The 19552-nt window shown below is 32.9% G+C and overlaps 1 protein-coding gene across 6 annotated transcripts in view; it reads right to left on the bottom strand.

Annotated features, from left to right (window-relative positions):
* STRN3 (striatin 3) overlaps positions 1 to 19552 on the bottom strand; it is a 117236-nt gene that overhangs the window by 8281 nt on the left and 89403 nt on the right. For 4 of the 6 annotated variants that reach the window (XM_082384109.1, XM_082384105.1, XM_082384104.1 and 1 more), the window contains 7 exons: positions 13837 to 13974; positions 9495 to 9628; positions 7987 to 8162; positions 7749 to 7796; positions 7328 to 7449; positions 3506 to 3673; positions 2025 to 2165 (listed from right to left, as the gene is read on the bottom strand). In XM_082384109.1, the coding sequence (XP_082240235.1) occupies positions 2025 to 2165; positions 3506 to 3673; positions 7328 to 7449; positions 7749 to 7796; positions 7987 to 8162; positions 9495 to 9628; positions 13837 to 13974 (927 nt within the window). The remainder of the gene's footprint in view (positions 1 to 2024; positions 2166 to 3505; positions 3674 to 7327; positions 7450 to 7748; positions 7797 to 7986; positions 8163 to 9494; positions 9629 to 13836; positions 13975 to 19552) is intronic. The other 2 variants (XM_082384107.1, XM_082384108.1) reach the window with 1 other exon arrangement.

Raw genomic sequence — 19552 nt, 5'->3', positions numbered from 1 at the left:
AAAAAAAAAAAAAGGGAAAATATTGTCAACAGTTATTAGACTAAGTAAATCAATCATTCTACATGTATACAAGAACTCTTAACTGAAATTAAACACACTGAAAAAACTAATCTATGTAAGAGGAAGAAAAGGACTTGGGTTGAAAAGACACTTTGGGTATAATGTGGTTTGAGATTTGACCATGGAACCATTTAAATGTTTTCTATAATTATAAAATGACTTTTAAAAGAGTAGTCATGAAAAATCAAACAAATGAAACTTAACCATAAAATTAAACAAATGAACTTAACCATATATCCAATCGGCAGTATAAGCACAAAGAAATTAACTACTTCGAGTGACTTTTAAAAGCACAGTAATTAGACTGTCCAACACTAGTAGAATATACCCTATTATCAGTAATGATACTATTGGTGGTGGTGTTGCTATTATTATTCTGAGATGACTGTATCTGTACTGTGAGATAAATCAAACAAGAAATTATGATGATTTTGCTGAGAACCAAGAGTTTCAACATTGTTAAAATGAGATAAAGATATAAAATCAATGAGATAAAGATATGAAATCAATGATATAAATCTGAATTAGAATTGGAAGTATTTGTATAAATTTATCAGTCTTTTTCTGTATTAAAAGTGTACTTCTAGCTCTGTCCACTGAAAAAGTCTAAACCAATGACCAACTCAAGAGACACGAAAGCCATGGGACTGACTCAATAGCACAGCACCTATCTTGTAGTCTTTAAATGCCATTTTCACTAAAAGAAACCATGGCTCCTTAGAGAAATGGCTGATTTCAGATCTGGGGTGCAAAGTGAACAAGATGAACCTAGAACACCTTGTCATCTCAGAAAGTGAGAAAACCATCAACAACTAACAGGGTCATGTCAAAAGGAGGACTCAGGAGCCAAGCTGAATAAGCTCCCACTGGCCAAAGATGAAATAATCTGAGTAGCAAATAAAGATAATACCTGCAACAGACTGAAATACATAAAATGCATTTATATCCAAGAAAGATTATAATAATAATAAAAACAAACAATACCCAAAAGCCTCCACTGGTCACCTTTGGAGGATGCTAGGGAACTACCTCATCATTTTAAAGCAATCATTTATCTTGCTTTTCCTTTATAACTACTAACTCCAGGTAACCAAATTACCGATGAGAGGTGTTCCTTTTTTCAGAAGCATTCTAGCTAATAATGGAGAAGAAATGATAGAATTAGAAAATAATTTTTCAACAGTTAATGAATTAATGGACCCAAGCAATGACTGGAAACATAAGAAAAAGAAAAACCAGACAATATTTACTTCTGAAAAAAATTCACAGATTACTATGAAATAATCTTGCCAAAAACACTTAAAAACTTTAAAATGAAGACAAATAAAAACATCAAACCTGAATTTGAATAAGCCTCTAGATCCACAAACAATTTACAGGAAATAAAATGAATAGAGGAGCACATTAAATGATACCACAAGGACGTAACTGGCAAAATCCAAACTATGGGAAACTCTATAGGACAAACTACCCAATTTCTTCAATTAAAAAATGCAAGGGAAATAAAAGAGATGGAGGGGGAACCTACAGATGAAAAGAGACCTGAGAGACTTACCAACCAATCACAATGCACGGGCCTTATTTGGATCCCTATTTGAATAAACTGTAAAATACATACCGCATCCTATACTTACAACCTTGGCCATTTACACGTAATTATTGGAGCTGGATGATGAGTTCATTTGGTTCATTATATTTTCTCTACTTTCACATGTATTTTCATTAAAAACTTTTAATTATTTCACTTGCTTTCTTTTACACCTTTACATTGCTCTACTCACTTCTCTGTTCCCACATACTCACTCAAGCTTTTAAGCATACTTTGAGGAAACAGCAGAAATAATAAGTACACAGTGAAAGTAATTATTTTTCCATCCTAAATACAGTCAAAATATAAAAATTAAAAGGTTACCTCTATTGTGAAATAATCCTTTTTAAGGTTCCAACCTTACCAGAAAACTTACCAGAATCTATCTGTGATGAAAGCATCACTAATGACTGTGATGTTTCTAAATCATAAATTACTGTACTACCAGTGTTGAAAGAGGTCACCATATGAGCTGGATCACAGCCTATAAAGTCAACCGATGTAGGGATTCCATGCTCTGAAAGGAGCACAAAGAGACAAAGTGTAAACACAATAATTTAGAAATCTCTGATTTTCTAGTAAGAAAAAGGAATTTGAATATTCTTGAAATAATGTTAATAATGAAAAAGAAAGCAATTGCGTTAGGATGGTAAGATATAATAAGTAACTTTTCCTCAATTATTAGGAGTTGTTGTAACATTATAAGAAAAATATAGCTAGAAGGCTCTTAAAGTAAGAGTAGATATATACAAAAGTTATTGTTCTCCTATGCATTTTCTTCTAAGAGAGAAAAAAAACCCTAGGTTAGTTTACTGGCCCACTTGCAATTTTATTTCTTACTGTAAAATGATAAAATAGCATTCTCACATCATTGTCTTGGGAGACTGTTCACCTGTCTGAGACTGGTAAGCCTTATCAAATAGCTAATACAAGTCAAATTTTTGGATCTGTGAAAATGAAGGTTTGGACTCTGGAATCCACTGATGCAGTACTATCCTAAAGTGGCCCAAGCAGCAATTTTGCTCTTTAACATATTAAATTCAACTGTCCAGATCAATGCACAACTATGTGAAATATGGAGTAAGCAATTAATTACCTAGATGAAGCAAGAAACAAATTATCTAAATGAATTTTCACCTCAAAAGCTTATTTTAGGCAATTCAAAAATTAGTAGAATCACTAAGGTATCTAGAGACCCAACAAAATTAAGCATAAATGTTCATCTAAAATGTTTTAAAACAAAAAATTATTTTTAGTAAAAATAAAAGGTATGATTTTTAAAAAATTACTTGAAAAATAATACCAACACAAATAATATAAACAGATGCACATAAATAAATATAGTCACAAGGTATATTAAAGCCTTCTTTGACAGGAAAAGACTTGAAATCATGTGTGTAACTCAGTTTGCACTTCCCAGTTAAGGGTGCTATTTCAATGATTATGGCTAGACTTCTCAATCAGTGTGCTCATATGTGGTTTATAGGTATGCTTGAGACTGTGATCCCTTCAATCTTTGTAAGCAGCCACTTGGATGGAGCTGGTGGAGGGCCTCCTGCTGTTTCTATAAGTAGCCTCGTTTGTCTACTCTACTGTTACATACAAATAATTCTATTCTTCACATAGGACATGTCCAGAAAAAGGTCAAAAAAAGCATGGAGCTACAGGATATACTTGCAAAGCACCTTTCTTACTTATAAAAAAAATGACTAGGAAGAAAAAGATTATCACAGCTTCATAAAATTCTTTCAATTATCTCTTTAAGCAGTCAGGAAATAATAAATCAACTACCTTGTCTTTTTTATCTTCCAAATTTTTAAAAAATTAGCTTTTTTCAAAGAGGCAAAATTTACTCACCCTTGTCTCCATTGTAAGTGCAAATACATGGCAATTTTTCTTGTGGATTCCATAATCTAACAGTGCCATCTGCTGAACATGACAGTAATTGATTTTTTATGCCACTATAAGCAAGACCCCAGACAGCATCTGTATGAGCAATTAAAGTGCCAGCTAGAACATTTGGCTCTGTAACAAAAGAAACAAACAAAAGTTAGCTGAAAGAAGTTTTAAAAAAATGCTTTTGTATATAAAGATAACTTATTAAGTATAAAGACTACACATGCAGTCATAATAAGATAAACCAAAGTGCACATAGCCATCTCTATGTTGTGGAGTTATGGGTTATTTTTATTCCCCTTTCCAATACTTTCCTATATTTTTGCAATTTTCTAAAAGGAACACACACTTAAAATAACCAAAAAAACAAAAACAGCTTTATGGAGATGTAATTCCCATGCCATAAACCCCATCAATTTAAAGTGTCAATTAAACGGTTTTTAGTATATTCAGCAAGTTGTGCAATCATCACATCAACTTTAAGACACCTTCATTGCTTGTTAGCTATTTCCCCCCAATCTTCCTCTCTGCCTTTCTGCAGCCCTTGGCAACCACTATTCTACTTTGTTTCTATAAATTTGCCTATTCTGGACATTTTACACAAATAGCTTTTTGTGACTTCTTTCACTTAGCGTAATGTTTTCAAGGTTCATCCACATTGTAGCATGTATCAGTGCTTCATTTCCTTTTATTGCCAACTAATACTCCAGTGTATGGATATACTACATTTTATTTATCCATTCATTTGATGGACAATGGGGGCTAATAACATTGAACATCATTTGTCCTACAGTCCTGTTTCTCTACTAAAGTCCCACTTTCCACAGATATTTCTCATCATCTCTGTAATACTCACAGTTCGTAACCTCCCTTACTCATGAATGATTCTCTCTCCTACTTCACTGGGGAAATAGAGCGTTGAAATAGAAACTTTTCCCCTACCTTTCTGTCACCCAACCTATAAATCTACTAGTATCTAAAACCATCTTCTCCGTGTTTCCAGATACAACTAAGGAATTATCCTCCCTCCCTCAAAAGGCTAATTCCACCAGGTATTCTGGATTCCATTCAACACACTAACTTGCTTTCATGTTTAGTTTTTCTACTACACAGATTATCCTCCTCCCTGGGATCATTACCACAGCAAACGAATATGCTCCAAAATCTCTCAACCTAATAAACAAACCTTACACCACCCTCCCACCAAATAATAGAAAACCATGTTGAGTAAATGTGCTTTCTTACCTCCCATTTACTCTCTAAATCACTCCAATACCATCACCACACCAAAACAACCCTTGTTAAAATCACCAATGACGAAGTCTATTCTATCAAATTTAATAACATTTCCCTTCCTTCCTTCCTCCTTTCCCTCCTTCCCTTCTTCTCATCACAGTGCTTTTCATCCATAGAGTGTACCTTGAAAGGTCATCCAGAGGTCCCTTTACCTTCTGGTCTTAACCCCAACATCCAACCTCTGTCTGGCCAAAACCTGGATGATCTACTTGTTACTTATAAAAAAGAACCTTCCTATCCTTATATTATTAGACCTCTAAGCAACATTTGAAAGTGCATACCATTTCTTCTCAAAATGGTATGCTTGCATGATTCCACATTTTCCTGGACATCCTCCTACCTCACAGGCCATGCCTTCTTAGTTTTTTTGGTTGGCTCTCTTGCTCTAGCCACCCCACCCACCATGTCAGAGTTCCTCAGGATTTTGCCTTCTCTTCCTACCCTATACAACACATTCTCCCTATGTAATACCACCCATTCTCACATCTTGACACTGATGGTACCTACTTGATATTGCCATCTCTTAACATGCATAAAAACCTAAACTCAGCAACCTTTATCTTCTCACACCTGTTCTGTTCCCATTCAATATGCTACCATCGTATACTCAGTTGCTCATGTTAAAAATGCAGGTGTGGTAATGAAAAAGTTCTGAATTAGATAGTGGTAATGATTGCACAACCCTGTGAATATGGTAAAAACTACTTAACTGTATACTTCAAAAGGGTGAATCTTATCATATGTGAATTGTACCTCAATAAAGCTGTTAAAAAATAAACAAGAGTCACTCATCCATCACTATATCCACTCAACCCAATTTATCAATAGATTCTGTCTGTTCTACCCTATCTCCCCAGTATGTCTTAAATCTATTTCTCTCCAACTGCTCTACTATCCACTCTAATCTTGGCAACATCATCTCTCACCTAGTCTACCAGATCACTATGTTACAACTTTACAACTTCACACTGGTATTCCTCCTTTCTCCACTCTTCCCACCCCCAATCTATTCTCCTTGCAACAGCCAGAGTTATCTTTTTAAACCTTACATTTCCAAGTTGCTTCCTGGCTTAAAACTCTTTACTAAAAGTTAACTTTTGTTCTTTAGATTTTGGCTTGAATGTGATTATTTTAGACTATATCTAAAGAAGACTTCTGGCTGTTACTCTCTCTCACAGTACTGTATCTTCATACCATTTACCACAATTTGTAACTATCCATCCCCTTGTTTGTGTTTAAAGTCTGTTTTTTCTATTAGACTAATTCTTATTTCTTGATGTATGCTTGACATCTGGCAAATTCAGGCACCAAGTGTGTGTTAAATAAAAAGACCAAAGAGCTCTTAAATTCTTTTTTTTTTTTTTTAAATAAATTTATTTATTTATTTATTTATTTTTGGCTGTGTTGGGTCTTCGTTTCTGTGCGAGGGCTTTCTCTAGTTGCAGCGAGCGGGGGCCACTCTTCATCGCAGTGCGCGGGCCTCTCACTATCGCGGCCTCTCTTGTTGCGGAGCACAGGCTCCAGACGCGCAGGCTCAATAGTTGTGGCTCACAGGCCCAGTTGCTCTGCGGTATGTGGGATCTTCCCAGACCAGGGCTCGAACCCGTTTCCCCTGCATTGGCAAGCAGATTCTCAACCACTGCGCCACCAGGGAAGCCCTTAAATTCTTTTTTAAAAAATATTTACTTATTTATTTGGCTGTGCTGGTTGCGGTACATGGGATCTTCGTTGCAGCGAGTGGGATCTTTAGTTGTGGCATGTGAACTCTTAGTTGTGGCATGTGGGCTCTTAGTTGTAGCATGTGGGATCTAGTTCCCTTACCAGGGATCAAACCCGGGCCCCCAGCATTGGGAGTACAGAGTCTTAGACACTGGACCACCAGGGAAGTCCCTTAAATTCTTTTTAAATGAACCAACCATTAAGTAGACAACTATTTAACCATTCTCATACTTATAAACATTCATTTTAATTTAATTTTTTATAATTACAAACAATGCCCTTGTAAATATATTTGAATACATGTGCAGGTATTTGTTAGCCAGATTCTAAAAGTGGCATTTGGGAATGAAAGTTTTTTTTTTAAATTAAGGAATTTATTGTCCCTCAAGTTGACTGATTTATACCCTTATGTCCCTAATTTGTTTCTACTGTCTCCCACTAAATATTTTTTGAACTACATAAAGTATTTAAGTTTTAAAAATTATTCCCTATATTAAAATTTATTCTTTCTGTAACTAGTACTGAAATTAATGTTTTAATTAATACAGTTTTAAATTTTTGAACACCATAGAGGAAGTACCAACTTGCAGGCTAAAATATTCATGACATGATATTTCTTAATTTTTCTCTTTAATAAAGCACATTACTAGTAAATGGAAGGACTAAATGAAGAGACTAATACATATTTAAATAATCTTATAATATTTGAGGTGATTATTTTTGCAGCCCCATTCACTTTAAAAAAAACATCTTGAGCCTTTTACTTACCATATGTATCATATGGATCCACATTAGGACTAGGCATATTCCACCACTGGATAGTTGCATCAATACCACCACTAAAACACTGTTCTCCATTAGAACTAATAGCTAATGATAGAACAGGACCACTATTATAGGAAAAGAGGAAAGAAATTACTTATAAAGCCTAAGAAGAAACTCATATCTGCACCCCCCAACCTCTCTCTAAATTTATGTGGTATCTAAAACTGTTTAGGTAAACATGTACATTTGAACAGTGCTGATTATATTCTCACTAATACAATTATTAATCAAATGAAATATTGTTCAGTATGTCTTTCCTAATATAAAACAAATATTATGAGAAAATTATACGGTTTTACAATTGATAAATAATAGTTAACAATAACTATGGTTGTTAATTAAGTCCTAATTCAATAAAACTTACATGTGGGCCCTAAATGTGTAGATAGGCTCTACATCTAAAGAGGCACTCCTAAAAGAGAGGGAAAAAAAGGGTGGGGGGGGGAGAGAAGATAAATAATGGTAAATCATTGGTTGATATACAAGAGTCATTAGGAAAGATCAAATGAGTACATAAAAGATATGGGACCATAAAGAATAACAGTTATTTACAATTAGCAAATTTGGAAGGAAAAAAAATAGGCTAACATTAAAATACTTGCTTTTTGGCAGGAACTGTTTTTTGCAAGTTCCAAAGTTTCAGAGTATGGTCCTCAGAGGCAGTAACCAGCACAGGTTCTACAGGATGAAAAGCTAATGCCCGTACTCCATCAAAATGGCTACGTAGTGTATACTTGGGATTCCATGTCTTTCGAAAGGCATCTTTATTGGCAGGCAACTAAAAAGAAAGAGTGCAATATTTAGTGGTAAAAGTAGTTAATTGATAGGCATGTGGAATTTTTGTTTGTTTTGGCGTGTTTAAAATATATATTCAAAACTGCTTTGCTAAAATAAAATGTCCAGTGGAAATTTAGTATACCTTAAAAACTTTATAACAAATCTTTATCATTTAATAAGAACTAAGAAGAATAATTTCATTAGCTTTCAAATACTTAGATCAAATGAGTCCCTTAATCTGTTTTACCTAATCATCAGGGTAAACCCAAAGTCCTATTAAACATCAAATGAGAACAAAAACAAAACAAAACAAAAAAACTACCATGCTGCAATACTTTACATTAAAACAATAAAAATTATATAAATTACTACTAAAAATCCAAGGGTACAACATTAACAATACAGCTGTCATTTAGAAAATCAGCATGTGACATTTTTCAAGGCAGCAAGTTAAAGTACTTTCCAAAAGTCTGAACTAAAGACACTTTATTGATATTGATAAGAGGTTAATCTTTTTACCTTCATTTCTCCATCTGTAAAGATAGGCTGTGAAACCACTTCTAAAGTAGTCAAAAGTTTATTGGAATTTAGTTGCTTATATACTTTAAAAGTATTAATGAGAATAATCCAGCCCACCAAGGCTGATGTCTCTAAAAAAGCATGCTAACATAAGTATAAAATGTAGAAAAAAGGACTTTGTTATAAAAGGAAAAAAATTAATTTGCTGAAAAACTGCTAATTCACTAATACAAAATCTAAACAAGTATAGTTAACTCTCAATTGAGGGTTTATTGTCTATAAAAAATTTAATCCAAGACTAGTTTCACCTCTAACACTGTCCTTCCCACGTCCTCTCCATCCTCTCCCCATCCCTCAAATGAAGGACTAAATATTCAGGAAATGACAAACTAACTCCAACATTATCCTTTAAAAAAAAAGTTCAACAATAAAACGTGTTTTTTAAGAATTATCCTGAAGGCAAATAAGTGATTCGGGTTACCTATTTTTCTCTTGTTAACAGCAAAATATGGCTTAATTTGAGTAGGTAATTGAGAGTTGACTACTCAGGTAGATATTTATCAACCAATATTTTAAGGTAATCAATCACCCCAAACTCCTAACTAATCCACCACAATACCTAAGAAAAAATTTAAACACCACAAAGAAAGTAGTTATAAGAAAAAAACTACATGTCACTTCAAATAAACACAATGTCACACTTAAACTTATCTTTTCCATGCACCTTGACATTAATTCTGTTTTATAAGTGTTTCCAAAAAATAAGGAGCCTTCTATTAAATCATTAAAAAATTAAAAATAAAACTGCACTTACATCATAACTATAGTCTGCATCATTTGTTACCGTCAAGTCTGCAAGGTCTCCAAGGCCCAGTACACTTAACAAAACATCATCAGAACCCATAATAAATGACTTGCCTCCTCCAGATGGAAACGTTATTGGTTCAGCTATAAAGAACAAAACCGCTTCTTAAATGCTGAAAAATCATACAGTACAAGACAATATTGTGGGGGAAATGTAAGCACTTAACATTTACAATATTCAGTAATATAATTAATTTTTTTCCCACTTCCCTCATTTCTTCCACTCAAAAAATCCTATTACTGTGTAGTAATAAACAAGTGTTTATTTTGGAACTGAGCATAATTTCCCACAAATCAAATGTGCACTAGATATATTATTTCAGGGTGGGAGGTGGGACACAAAAGCTTTGTCTATTTACATCATGTATCACTTTGGTACAACTATAGTTATAGTATTTTTAAAACATAATAGGTTGTTGCTAAGTCCTTTTGCTTTCTATCATATTTGTTTGAAAGTGCTAGGTATTCTAGTCCCTGGTAAAAATTAATATAAGTATTCACATGTAAATGGTTTCCAGTCTGCAGTACAGTGTATCAGTTTACTGAATTGAAGCCTTAAATTGCTCAGATTTCTTCAGTAACAGCAATGGTCTAGGAAAAGGGCAGTTCTATCATCACTGTCCGTTTTCTTTCCCTAAAAGGTTAATGTATGTGATCTTCAGAATGGCTTCCAGCTTTCAAACTTTGACTATGTTTTTTTATATTAATTTCCCTTTTATTTACCATTATACTTCTAAAATAAAATAACTAATCTATACTGACTATGGATAGCACTTTAAACTTCTGATACTTGGACCAATTAAAATCAAAGACTGCCATAATTAGAATAACTACACTACTATATATTTTGCTATTACAGTTATAGTATAAGCAATAATTCTCCGTATCATTTCAAACATGCTTTGAAAGCAAAATTTTAATCTTAAAATACAAGGGGAAAGTACATAAATCATTGTAATACAAAACAACTCAACATGTCAATACATATTAAAATCCATGAGCAAATTTAAAAGGGAAACATAAAAATTCAAGCTATTTATCAATTTTGAAAAATTCCCATAAAAGATGATGATATAAATTTAATACACTATAGGAAACATAACAGATGTCATAAAATTTGTCAGTCATCACTAATACTACTGAAAATATTCTAAGATACAAGTCAACTTCTCCTAGATAGATATATACTATGGCAAAAGTAAAATTCATCCTTATTTAGAATATCTTATTATTTACTAAAGTAATCTGTAATATCAAAGTAAGCTATATTATTTGATTCAAATAGGGTCCTGAATGACATATCTAAAATGAAGCTGTGTGTCAGCAACTGATATAGGGTAAATCGGATAGAAAATACACACAGGGATAGTAGTATTTAATTAATTTTATAATGACAATACCTACTGAATCTAAATAACCTATAGCATTGATCCTTCCTACCAGCATCTAGTATGCAGTTATTGGTAATACCAGAAGAAGCTGAGAATTATAAAATCAATAGTTTAAAATTATGTTTAAGAACAATTATATAAAATTCATTAGGTATTACTTTCTCAAAGCATTTTTAGCCAGTACAAGGACATGTTTTTCTTTTAAGCTCAGAATTTGTTTCTAAGACAAGTTAGAACAAAATGCCACAATTCCTCCCACTCACAATTATACAAACACTCAATAACAGAACTTTTGATAAAAGCCCAATAAAGTATTGGTAACTTTAACATGGTAACTAATTATTCTGCATTATTACATATTCTTTTTGCAGAGATATTTCTTATCAGTTACTGACCAATTTAACAGCATGTGAAGGGAAGTGTCTAAGCAATATTAGCTAGTTTTATTAGAGTTTTAGATTAATTGTATTAAATAAAAAGTATACCAATTTCTAATTAATCACATAACTACAGTTCTCTATCTCTATACACATATATCCATTTATATATAGCAAGCTATCCTGCTCACTCAGCATTTACTACATATACATCTCGGTGAAAAAAATCTTTTAAGCTGTATTTCTCCTTTCCACAATCACACATTACTGTGGCATATAGCAATCTTAATAAATACTCAATTTATCCGCCCTTGTTTCTTTGCAGAGGGAATTAATTTCTATTCTATAAATTCATTTTATTAATGTTAACATAATTACCTACAGCACATGATTACATAAGCATAAAAATGTTATTAGCAATTCAAAGAAAAATTATTAAAAGGAGCAGTTTTTAATGATATAAATTATGATACCTTTTATTAGATAGCCTAAAAGATTTCATCAAGCAATTTAAGAAAACTATTATCATATTAGCATTTCCCTTTACGGAAATCTTAGGGTCTACAAAATGAGGTCTTACAACAAGGTCCTTTGTGTACTTTTTAAATTAATCCTCCTTTTTATGGACACTAATGACCAAGGAAACCTGTAGCTCACATATCAAACTCTTCCTATCTCCTTCAATTTTATCAAATCTAAAGAACACAGCTCAGTAACTGATTCCACCCATGCCAGTGGCAACATGGTATACCTTAAGTCTTAACTAAAAACAGTCTGAAATGTTGTAATGTGTAAGTTTCTCTCCTTGAAAACAGACATTTTTTTCTTTATAAAATGAGGTATGACATGGCCTTCAATAGGAATGCATAAAGTTGGAGATGGCCACTGAAAATAAGAGATTATGAACTCTAATGTTCCCTTCTTAGCTCTAAGTCAAAGCTGAACTTAAATCATTTTAGTAACAAATTCTAATAATATTTACCCTTTAAAAAGTGTAATAAGGTTATGCTTATCTTCCCACCTCCTAGACCTTCCACTATTAATAGTCAGATCACTGACTTACATTTTTTTCTTTAAAAAGCACAATTAGACACAAACATACATACAAGTTCTAAATTGGTTTTTGTGTAGCATGAGTCTTGACTGGTTTTTTTTCTATAGGTCATTGGTTTGAAACATTTAAAAGGGTCCCTAATTCCTGCTAATATGGCCTTGCCTTAAACTGTAAAATCTGCAGTTTATGTACAGTGTTAACTACAAAAATTTCAGCAAGTTTTCCTATGCACTGTTTGGTAAACCATTACTAAATGCATAAAATGAAGAATAATGGAGCTGGTATATGCATTTTAGAAAATACTTCCTAAAGTAAAACAGGAAAATAGCTTAACAGTGGGAAAGAGATCTAGGAAAAATCAATAGACTTCTACTTTTCCTGTTGCTTTTCATGCTTTAATATGTTTTGTTTTGGTTTTATTATTTTAGTGATTTTCTTTATCCTTCCTCAAATATTCCTAGATTATGGTGAGTGGTAAATGCATGTAGAGATAATTGACTGTAAAGGAAAAATGCAAAATTATTTAACTTTAAGGAAAATGTACTAGTAGAGAACCCTTAGAAGAGAATAAGATGTATTCAAAATTTTTTGACTGGGGTATCAAATTACCTTACAGAGCAAAAGCAGAAATACCAATGAAATTCAATCTATATGCCAAATTATTAGATAATGGATTATCCTTTATATATGTATTATATATCACAATAAACCTTTGGTAAGAATTCAGTCTCATTACTTAGAATTATAACTATCTAGACCTAATTTATAAATTACTCAAGTACATCTACGTATCTTCAGCTAAAATCAATTATGGAAAAAAATGCCTAAATAGTATTTTCATTTCCTGCACATTTCTACTTTAGGCAAACTTTAGAAAATTCATTACAAGTAGTATATACTTGGTACCAGGTTAAAGAATAATGATGCTGCCTTATTCTAAAATGATTAAATTAGGCAATTGTTTTATATATATATATATATATATATATATATATATATATATATATATATATATACATATATATATTTAGAAATAATACATTTAAAGTTCCAAGCACAATGTCTGTCACTTAGTTGTCTCCTAATCGGTGACAGTTATTATTAGTTACTAAATGTAAGCAATATGACAAAATGACTAAATAGTTCTTTTCCATATGTACTATTTCAAGTCTACTATTCCTCTGCTACTAGATCTGTAAGCTAAAGTCACAGTTCAGAAAGGTACTTGGAAATGATATATGAAACAACTCCACCTAACATCAAAAACAAACAAAAAAATTATAAAGACACAGAAGCCAAAAATTTCAAAATCTCTTAGGACAATTACACCAAGAGCTTGCCCAACACCTTCTCTGAAGATCATATAAACTGATCATTTTAAAACAGCAGCAAGTTTATAATATTAAGGAGATGTGATTTGGAATTAATGTCTTCTGCAATGTAAATAAACATGATAGCTAAATTTTGTACCTTCCTCTGCTCTTGCACCTTCATGATCAGTTCTAGTAGAGGCTGACCTAGACTGATTTATGATTCCTGAAGGGATGAGGGGCAGCTCATCATCTCCCAGATCAGCTATCATGTCGTAGAGTTTTGTCCTGTTGACCCCTGTAAATTAATGTCAGCAGTAGAGGTTCATGTAACAGCTACCGCTTGACTTGCTAGCAGCCTTAAAAACCTACTTACTAACAAAATAGGCTATTTTTAAGAAGTTCCAGTTATAAAAATCTCCAATAATCAAAGATGTCTTCAATTTTCCATACCAACCCCCCCAAATAAATAATTTAAATATTTAAGATATTCACTAGTTCTGTGGAGATACATATATACATAAAATTGAGTCTTCTGTCACACAACCAAAATTCTAAGCTCACAGACACAGAAAGTACCACTAAAACAAAAAATTTTGGTGTTTAAGTTACCATTTAACAGTGTAAAGAATAAAACATGAGTTTTTCCAACTTAATCCATTATTTTAAAACATTAACAAAGAAATTAGTACAAATGATTTTTATGAAGGTGCAACAAACAGTTAACTTCCCCTGTGTTTATGTGGATATTTTCCTGCCATGTTCACACAAACATGTCATTAACAAATCAACTCCAATTTTCCTCAAAATGTTTTTTCACTTTTCCCAAATTTGAAAAACCTGATTTACCCATGAGCTCTCTTAGTTTCTCATCATAGTATAAAAAGTCAACATTGTCATAGGCCATAAGTTTAAGGAGAGAATTTCAGCTGTTGCATGGATAATTCAGGCCCAAATATGCAAAACTCAGTAGCATCTATAGTACTGTGGGATCTCTTTAACTGTGAAATTCAGAAATGACAGGAGAATCATTTCTCTTATGTATTTTGAAAGAAAATAGTTTTAAGAATGTCAGAAAAAATAATTTGAAAAGACAAAAGAAAATGCTTTATAGTCAATATAAAGTAAAAACAATTAAAATAGGCAAATCCAAGGCCACACTTTATGACCTTATTTACTAATGTCAACATTAATGGACTAATTAGACTACATAATTATTAAATTTCACTATGGCTATGAGAATATTAGTAATTCTATAGGAACTATCATTCATTTATGTATCCCTAACAGAATGCCAGATAGTGAGATTATAAGGCTTAATGGAAATAGGTGGAATCTTATACATTTATTAACTCTGTTTCACAGTAATCCCTAACTTCTTAGAAATGCTTAAGCAACTCTACTGTATGCAAAATGTCAAGCAGTCTGAATTTCCTAAAGTAATTATAATGGAGAAACTCATTTATTATCTGAGGATTTTCCCCCTGACAATGAAGTGACTGTAAACAAATTCTCTAATAAATGAAAAACTGCCAACTGGAAGTCTAACCATCAGTGAAATTCAACATGAAAGAAGATGAATGTTATCCTTTCTCACAAAATAGCTCTTTATAACTTTCCCACTTATGAGTACCAACATCATTGACTTGATTTCTGTTCTTAAAATTCTGCAACCACATCTTTTTTTTTTTTTTTTAATTTATATTTTTGGCTGTGTTGGGTCTTCATTGCTGCTCGTGGGCTTTCTCTAGTTGCGGCGAGCAGGGGCTACTCTTTGTTGCAGTGTGAGAGCTTCTCATTGTGGTGGCTTCTCTTGTTGCGGAGCATGGGCTCTAGGCAAGTGGGCTTCAGTAGTTGTGGCACGCGGGCTTCGGTAGCTGTGACACACAGGCTCCGTAATTGTGGCTCGCGGGCTCTATAGTGCAGGGAAGCCCTGCAACCACATCTTAAGAATTCCTTTTCAACTTATAAATGAGGAGAGGGGGGAGATTTGTTTTTAAATAGAATCCTCCTTTAAAGTATTCTTCAGGGACTTCCCTGGTGGCACAGAGGTTAAGAATCCGCCTGCCAATGCAGGGGACATGGGTTCAATCCCTGGTCCGGGAAGATCCCACATGCTGCAGAGCAACTAAGCCTGCACGTAACAACTACTGAAGCCTGCGCACCCTAGAGCCCGCAAGCCACAACTACTGAGCCCACGCGTCGCAACTACTAAAGCCCGTGCGCTCTAGGACCCGTGTGCCACAGCTACTGAGCCTGTGCACCTAGAGCCTGTGCTCCGCAGCAAGAGAAGCCACCGCAACGAGAAGCCCATGCACTGCAACAAAGAGTAGCCCCTGCTCGCCGCAACTAGAGAAAGCCCGCGCACAGCAACGAAGACCCAATGCAGCCAAAAGTAAATTTAAAAAATTAAAAATAAAACATATTATAAAAAAAAGTATTCTTCAGATTAATCTCTTTCTTGCTATTGACTTTATTCTAGTCAAAGCTTTCATTCTTATGAATTACTGCAGAAGGTTCCTAATTGGTTTTCCTCTCTCCCAGCTCCATTTGTCTTTAATCAAATTTGAATACTACAGCTAGATAAGTTTTCCAAAATTATCACATTTATCATATCACTCCTTACTCTGAAACCACAAACAGCACTTCAACACTCTTTCAATCAAAGCTAACTAAAATCTTGTACTTAACCCTGTATGTGCTTCATATGTGCTGATCCTGTTTTCCTACCCAATCTCATCTTTTACTGCTCCACAATACAAATCTCCCTAATTTTCAAATCAGAGCAGTTTCCCTATAGTATCAATATTCACCAAGGTTCTTTCTACCATATTTTGTCATATCTGTCCTTACCTATCCCTTAGAAAGGTAAGAATACTTCCTGCACATACTTCCATCTCCTCTGTGAGCCTTTGTCAATCTTTCTCTGCTCACTCTTATCATACTTATGTATACCATAAATTTGACTTTGTTAGATATTACTTATAAATAATTTCATCATATGATAGCTAAATATAATAAAGACAAAAAAAGTTTTATCATTACAGGTAAGTCATATCTTCCTGAACACATGGACTGGGAAATATGGAAGAAAAGGAAAGCAGGAGACAACATGAAAGTTAATTAATGTTCAAACTGAGGATCCCAAATTATATAATTATTACTTTTTTTGGCTTGCATACTATAGCCAAACATTAGTTTCTGTTTGGCACAGTGGCAAGTTTAGGAAAGATGGAATGTCCCTGCTTTAATTCTAGTTTCTCAAAAACTGCTAAAAGATGAAGGCAGATTTCTTAACCAGATGTAACAGTCCTATCTAGCACCTACTTTGTAGAACATCTTTCAACTAACTACATTTAATGCTCCTTCATTCTCTTTCTAAATCTATCCTGTATTCTAAATACAGTAATTGTAATGAAATGCAATTTCAAAAAATTTGAAATCTAATTAGCAATAATGAGAAAATTGTAATCATATTAGTGTAACAGAATGTTATACATATTATAAAAATATTCAAGGGCATAATTGAAGACTCATTAAGTATTAATTAAACAAAAGTTGATTCTCATTACTCTAATCTATAGAAGAAATACTCTTTCTAATCATAACACCAAGAAAAACTGTTCTTTTACCACTATGAATAATAAAACAACCCATCTACCTCTTAACCACGACCATCAAGTCTATACAAATGCACAATCATATAAACAGATTCTAGGAAAACAAAAAACAGTATGCCATGTATACGCCAAACTATGGACTGACAACTGCTGTGTTAAGTGCTTTTAAATTCACACTCACAAACATACACACTCATGACATGAAATCTATCTTTCCATTACTCTATTATTGTAAGCAAAACAGTAATTGTTTTTTTTTTTTTTTACTGAATCTACTGTTTTCCCTTTCTCAATCTACTGTTCTTCTCCCTTTGTTAATCAGCCTTATACTCTGAAGTGAAACCAAATGTTTAGCAGGCAATCTGGAAAAGATAAGTTTATTTTAGAATAAGGTTTAGTTATGTCATGTTTGCTTGATCTGTCGTATTTTCTGACTATCATCTTAATTAAAAGAAAGCTCTGACATGACAAATGTCATCTTAAAAAAAATGACATCACAATATTAAGGAAAAAATAGTTTAGCTGCAAAGTGATTCTGCAGTTTAAAAATGTGTCCTGAAAGAGCATCAAAATACCTTCTCCCCTTTGTCAAAATACCTAAATTATTTTTTGGGGGGAGAAAAAAGAGAAAGAAACCTGAGTGGAAGAGTGGTCTGTTTTAGAAGTGTGAAATTGAAGCCAGAAATATAAAACAACTGCATTTCTTAGCTGAAAATAATATCCCTTAACTATGAAACAACTGTTCGTCTTTGATTTGATGCAAGAAAGAGAATAGTGAACAGTTTTATGGACTCTCTCCAAAACAGAAGCAGGTTAATCATCACAGTCATTTTATAGTATGTGCCAAGGTGCTTTTATAGGCTTACTGAAAGTTATTGCTACAAAATAATAATTTCACCTTAAATGTTCTAAAATGCCTAATATATAGATGATTGGACTTAAGTCACAATTTACAAAAATATTGCATTCCCTCTTGACAGTTTGTCATCCTGAATCTGGAATAGCAAATGACAAACACTAATATGAAACTTTTTTTAAAAAAGGAAAACTAGAAAATGATCCAGGGATGCTCATTTATATGTGAATCTTTGAAACAGAAATCTTTTGAAGAAAGGACATGAAATAATCTAATCTTTATAAGCCTCAATTTTATAAGTATAAAATAGCATAGGAATAACAATAAGCAAGAATAAGACTATCTATTAAAGGAAAACATATTACAATCCACAATTTAAACTTTCTACGTTGAAAAACCGAAACAAATACCAAAGTCTTAAAAGCTATTTACCCTCCTCCTTCATATTCTATAAATAAAGGTTCCAAATTTCAGATGCTTTACCCTTACTTCAGTTGCTATACACAGTGTGATTTTTGTTATTGATTTACATGTTTTTACTGAGACATAAAATACTGCAAGAAAGGAGACCATAGAAAGCTAGAAAAATCCTATCAGACCAAGATATTAACAAAAGATTAATTCAGAACCCTCCCACTCCCTTTCCCAATTACAGAAAGCTTAGAAATTATTTAAAGATTACACAAAACAAGAGTTTTAGATTAGATAATAGTATTATATCACTTAATTCCCTGATTTTCATCATTGTACTGTGGTCATATAGGAGAATGTGTATGCACTACTAAGGTATCTAAGGAGCAACATGTCTACTACTTACTCAGTTTTCTGAACTGTTCAAAATAATAAAGGTACATATTTAAAGAGAAGGGATAAAGCAAATGTAGTAAAATGTTAACATTTAAAGAAACTGTGAAAGTGCATGGAATTCTTTACACTATTTTCTTGCAACTTTTCCTTAAGTTTGAAGTTATGTCAAAATAAAAAGTTACAAGGAAAAGGAAGCTTAACCCTTCTGAAGCTTGAGACCAAAATAACTGTATCAAGTCTCTTTAGTTTCATGGTGTTGACTCTTAGAAATGCTAATAGAAAAAGTAAGAAAAAGAAAAAGAAAATTAATACTGAATTGTATCTACAGTCCAAGGCAAGGATGTCACTTTTATTTTCTTTTGCCTTAGCTGGGAAAAAAGAAGGGTGAAACGGAGTGAACAAACTGGAAGACAGATAAACATTAGCTTCCTGGCTCTTGATTTTAGAAGTCTTTCCATTTTTAAGAGTCAAATCATGGTTGAGTCTTTACAAAGTTAAAAAGTTGGCATTCTCACCACTTTTTTTCCCATTAAAAAAAAAAAAGGCATTTAGATTGGATTATATCTGATTTCACATGGTAAAGTTAGCAAATA

This window comes from Balaenoptera borealis (assembly GCF_965194805.1).
Source record: "Balaenoptera borealis genome assembly, chromosome: 3".
Classification (NCBI taxonomy): domain Eukaryota; kingdom Metazoa; phylum Chordata; class Mammalia; order Artiodactyla; family Balaenopteridae; genus Balaenoptera; species Balaenoptera borealis.
Note: the sequence above shows the minus strand (reverse complement) of the source record. Positions and strands in the feature narration are given on the sequence as shown.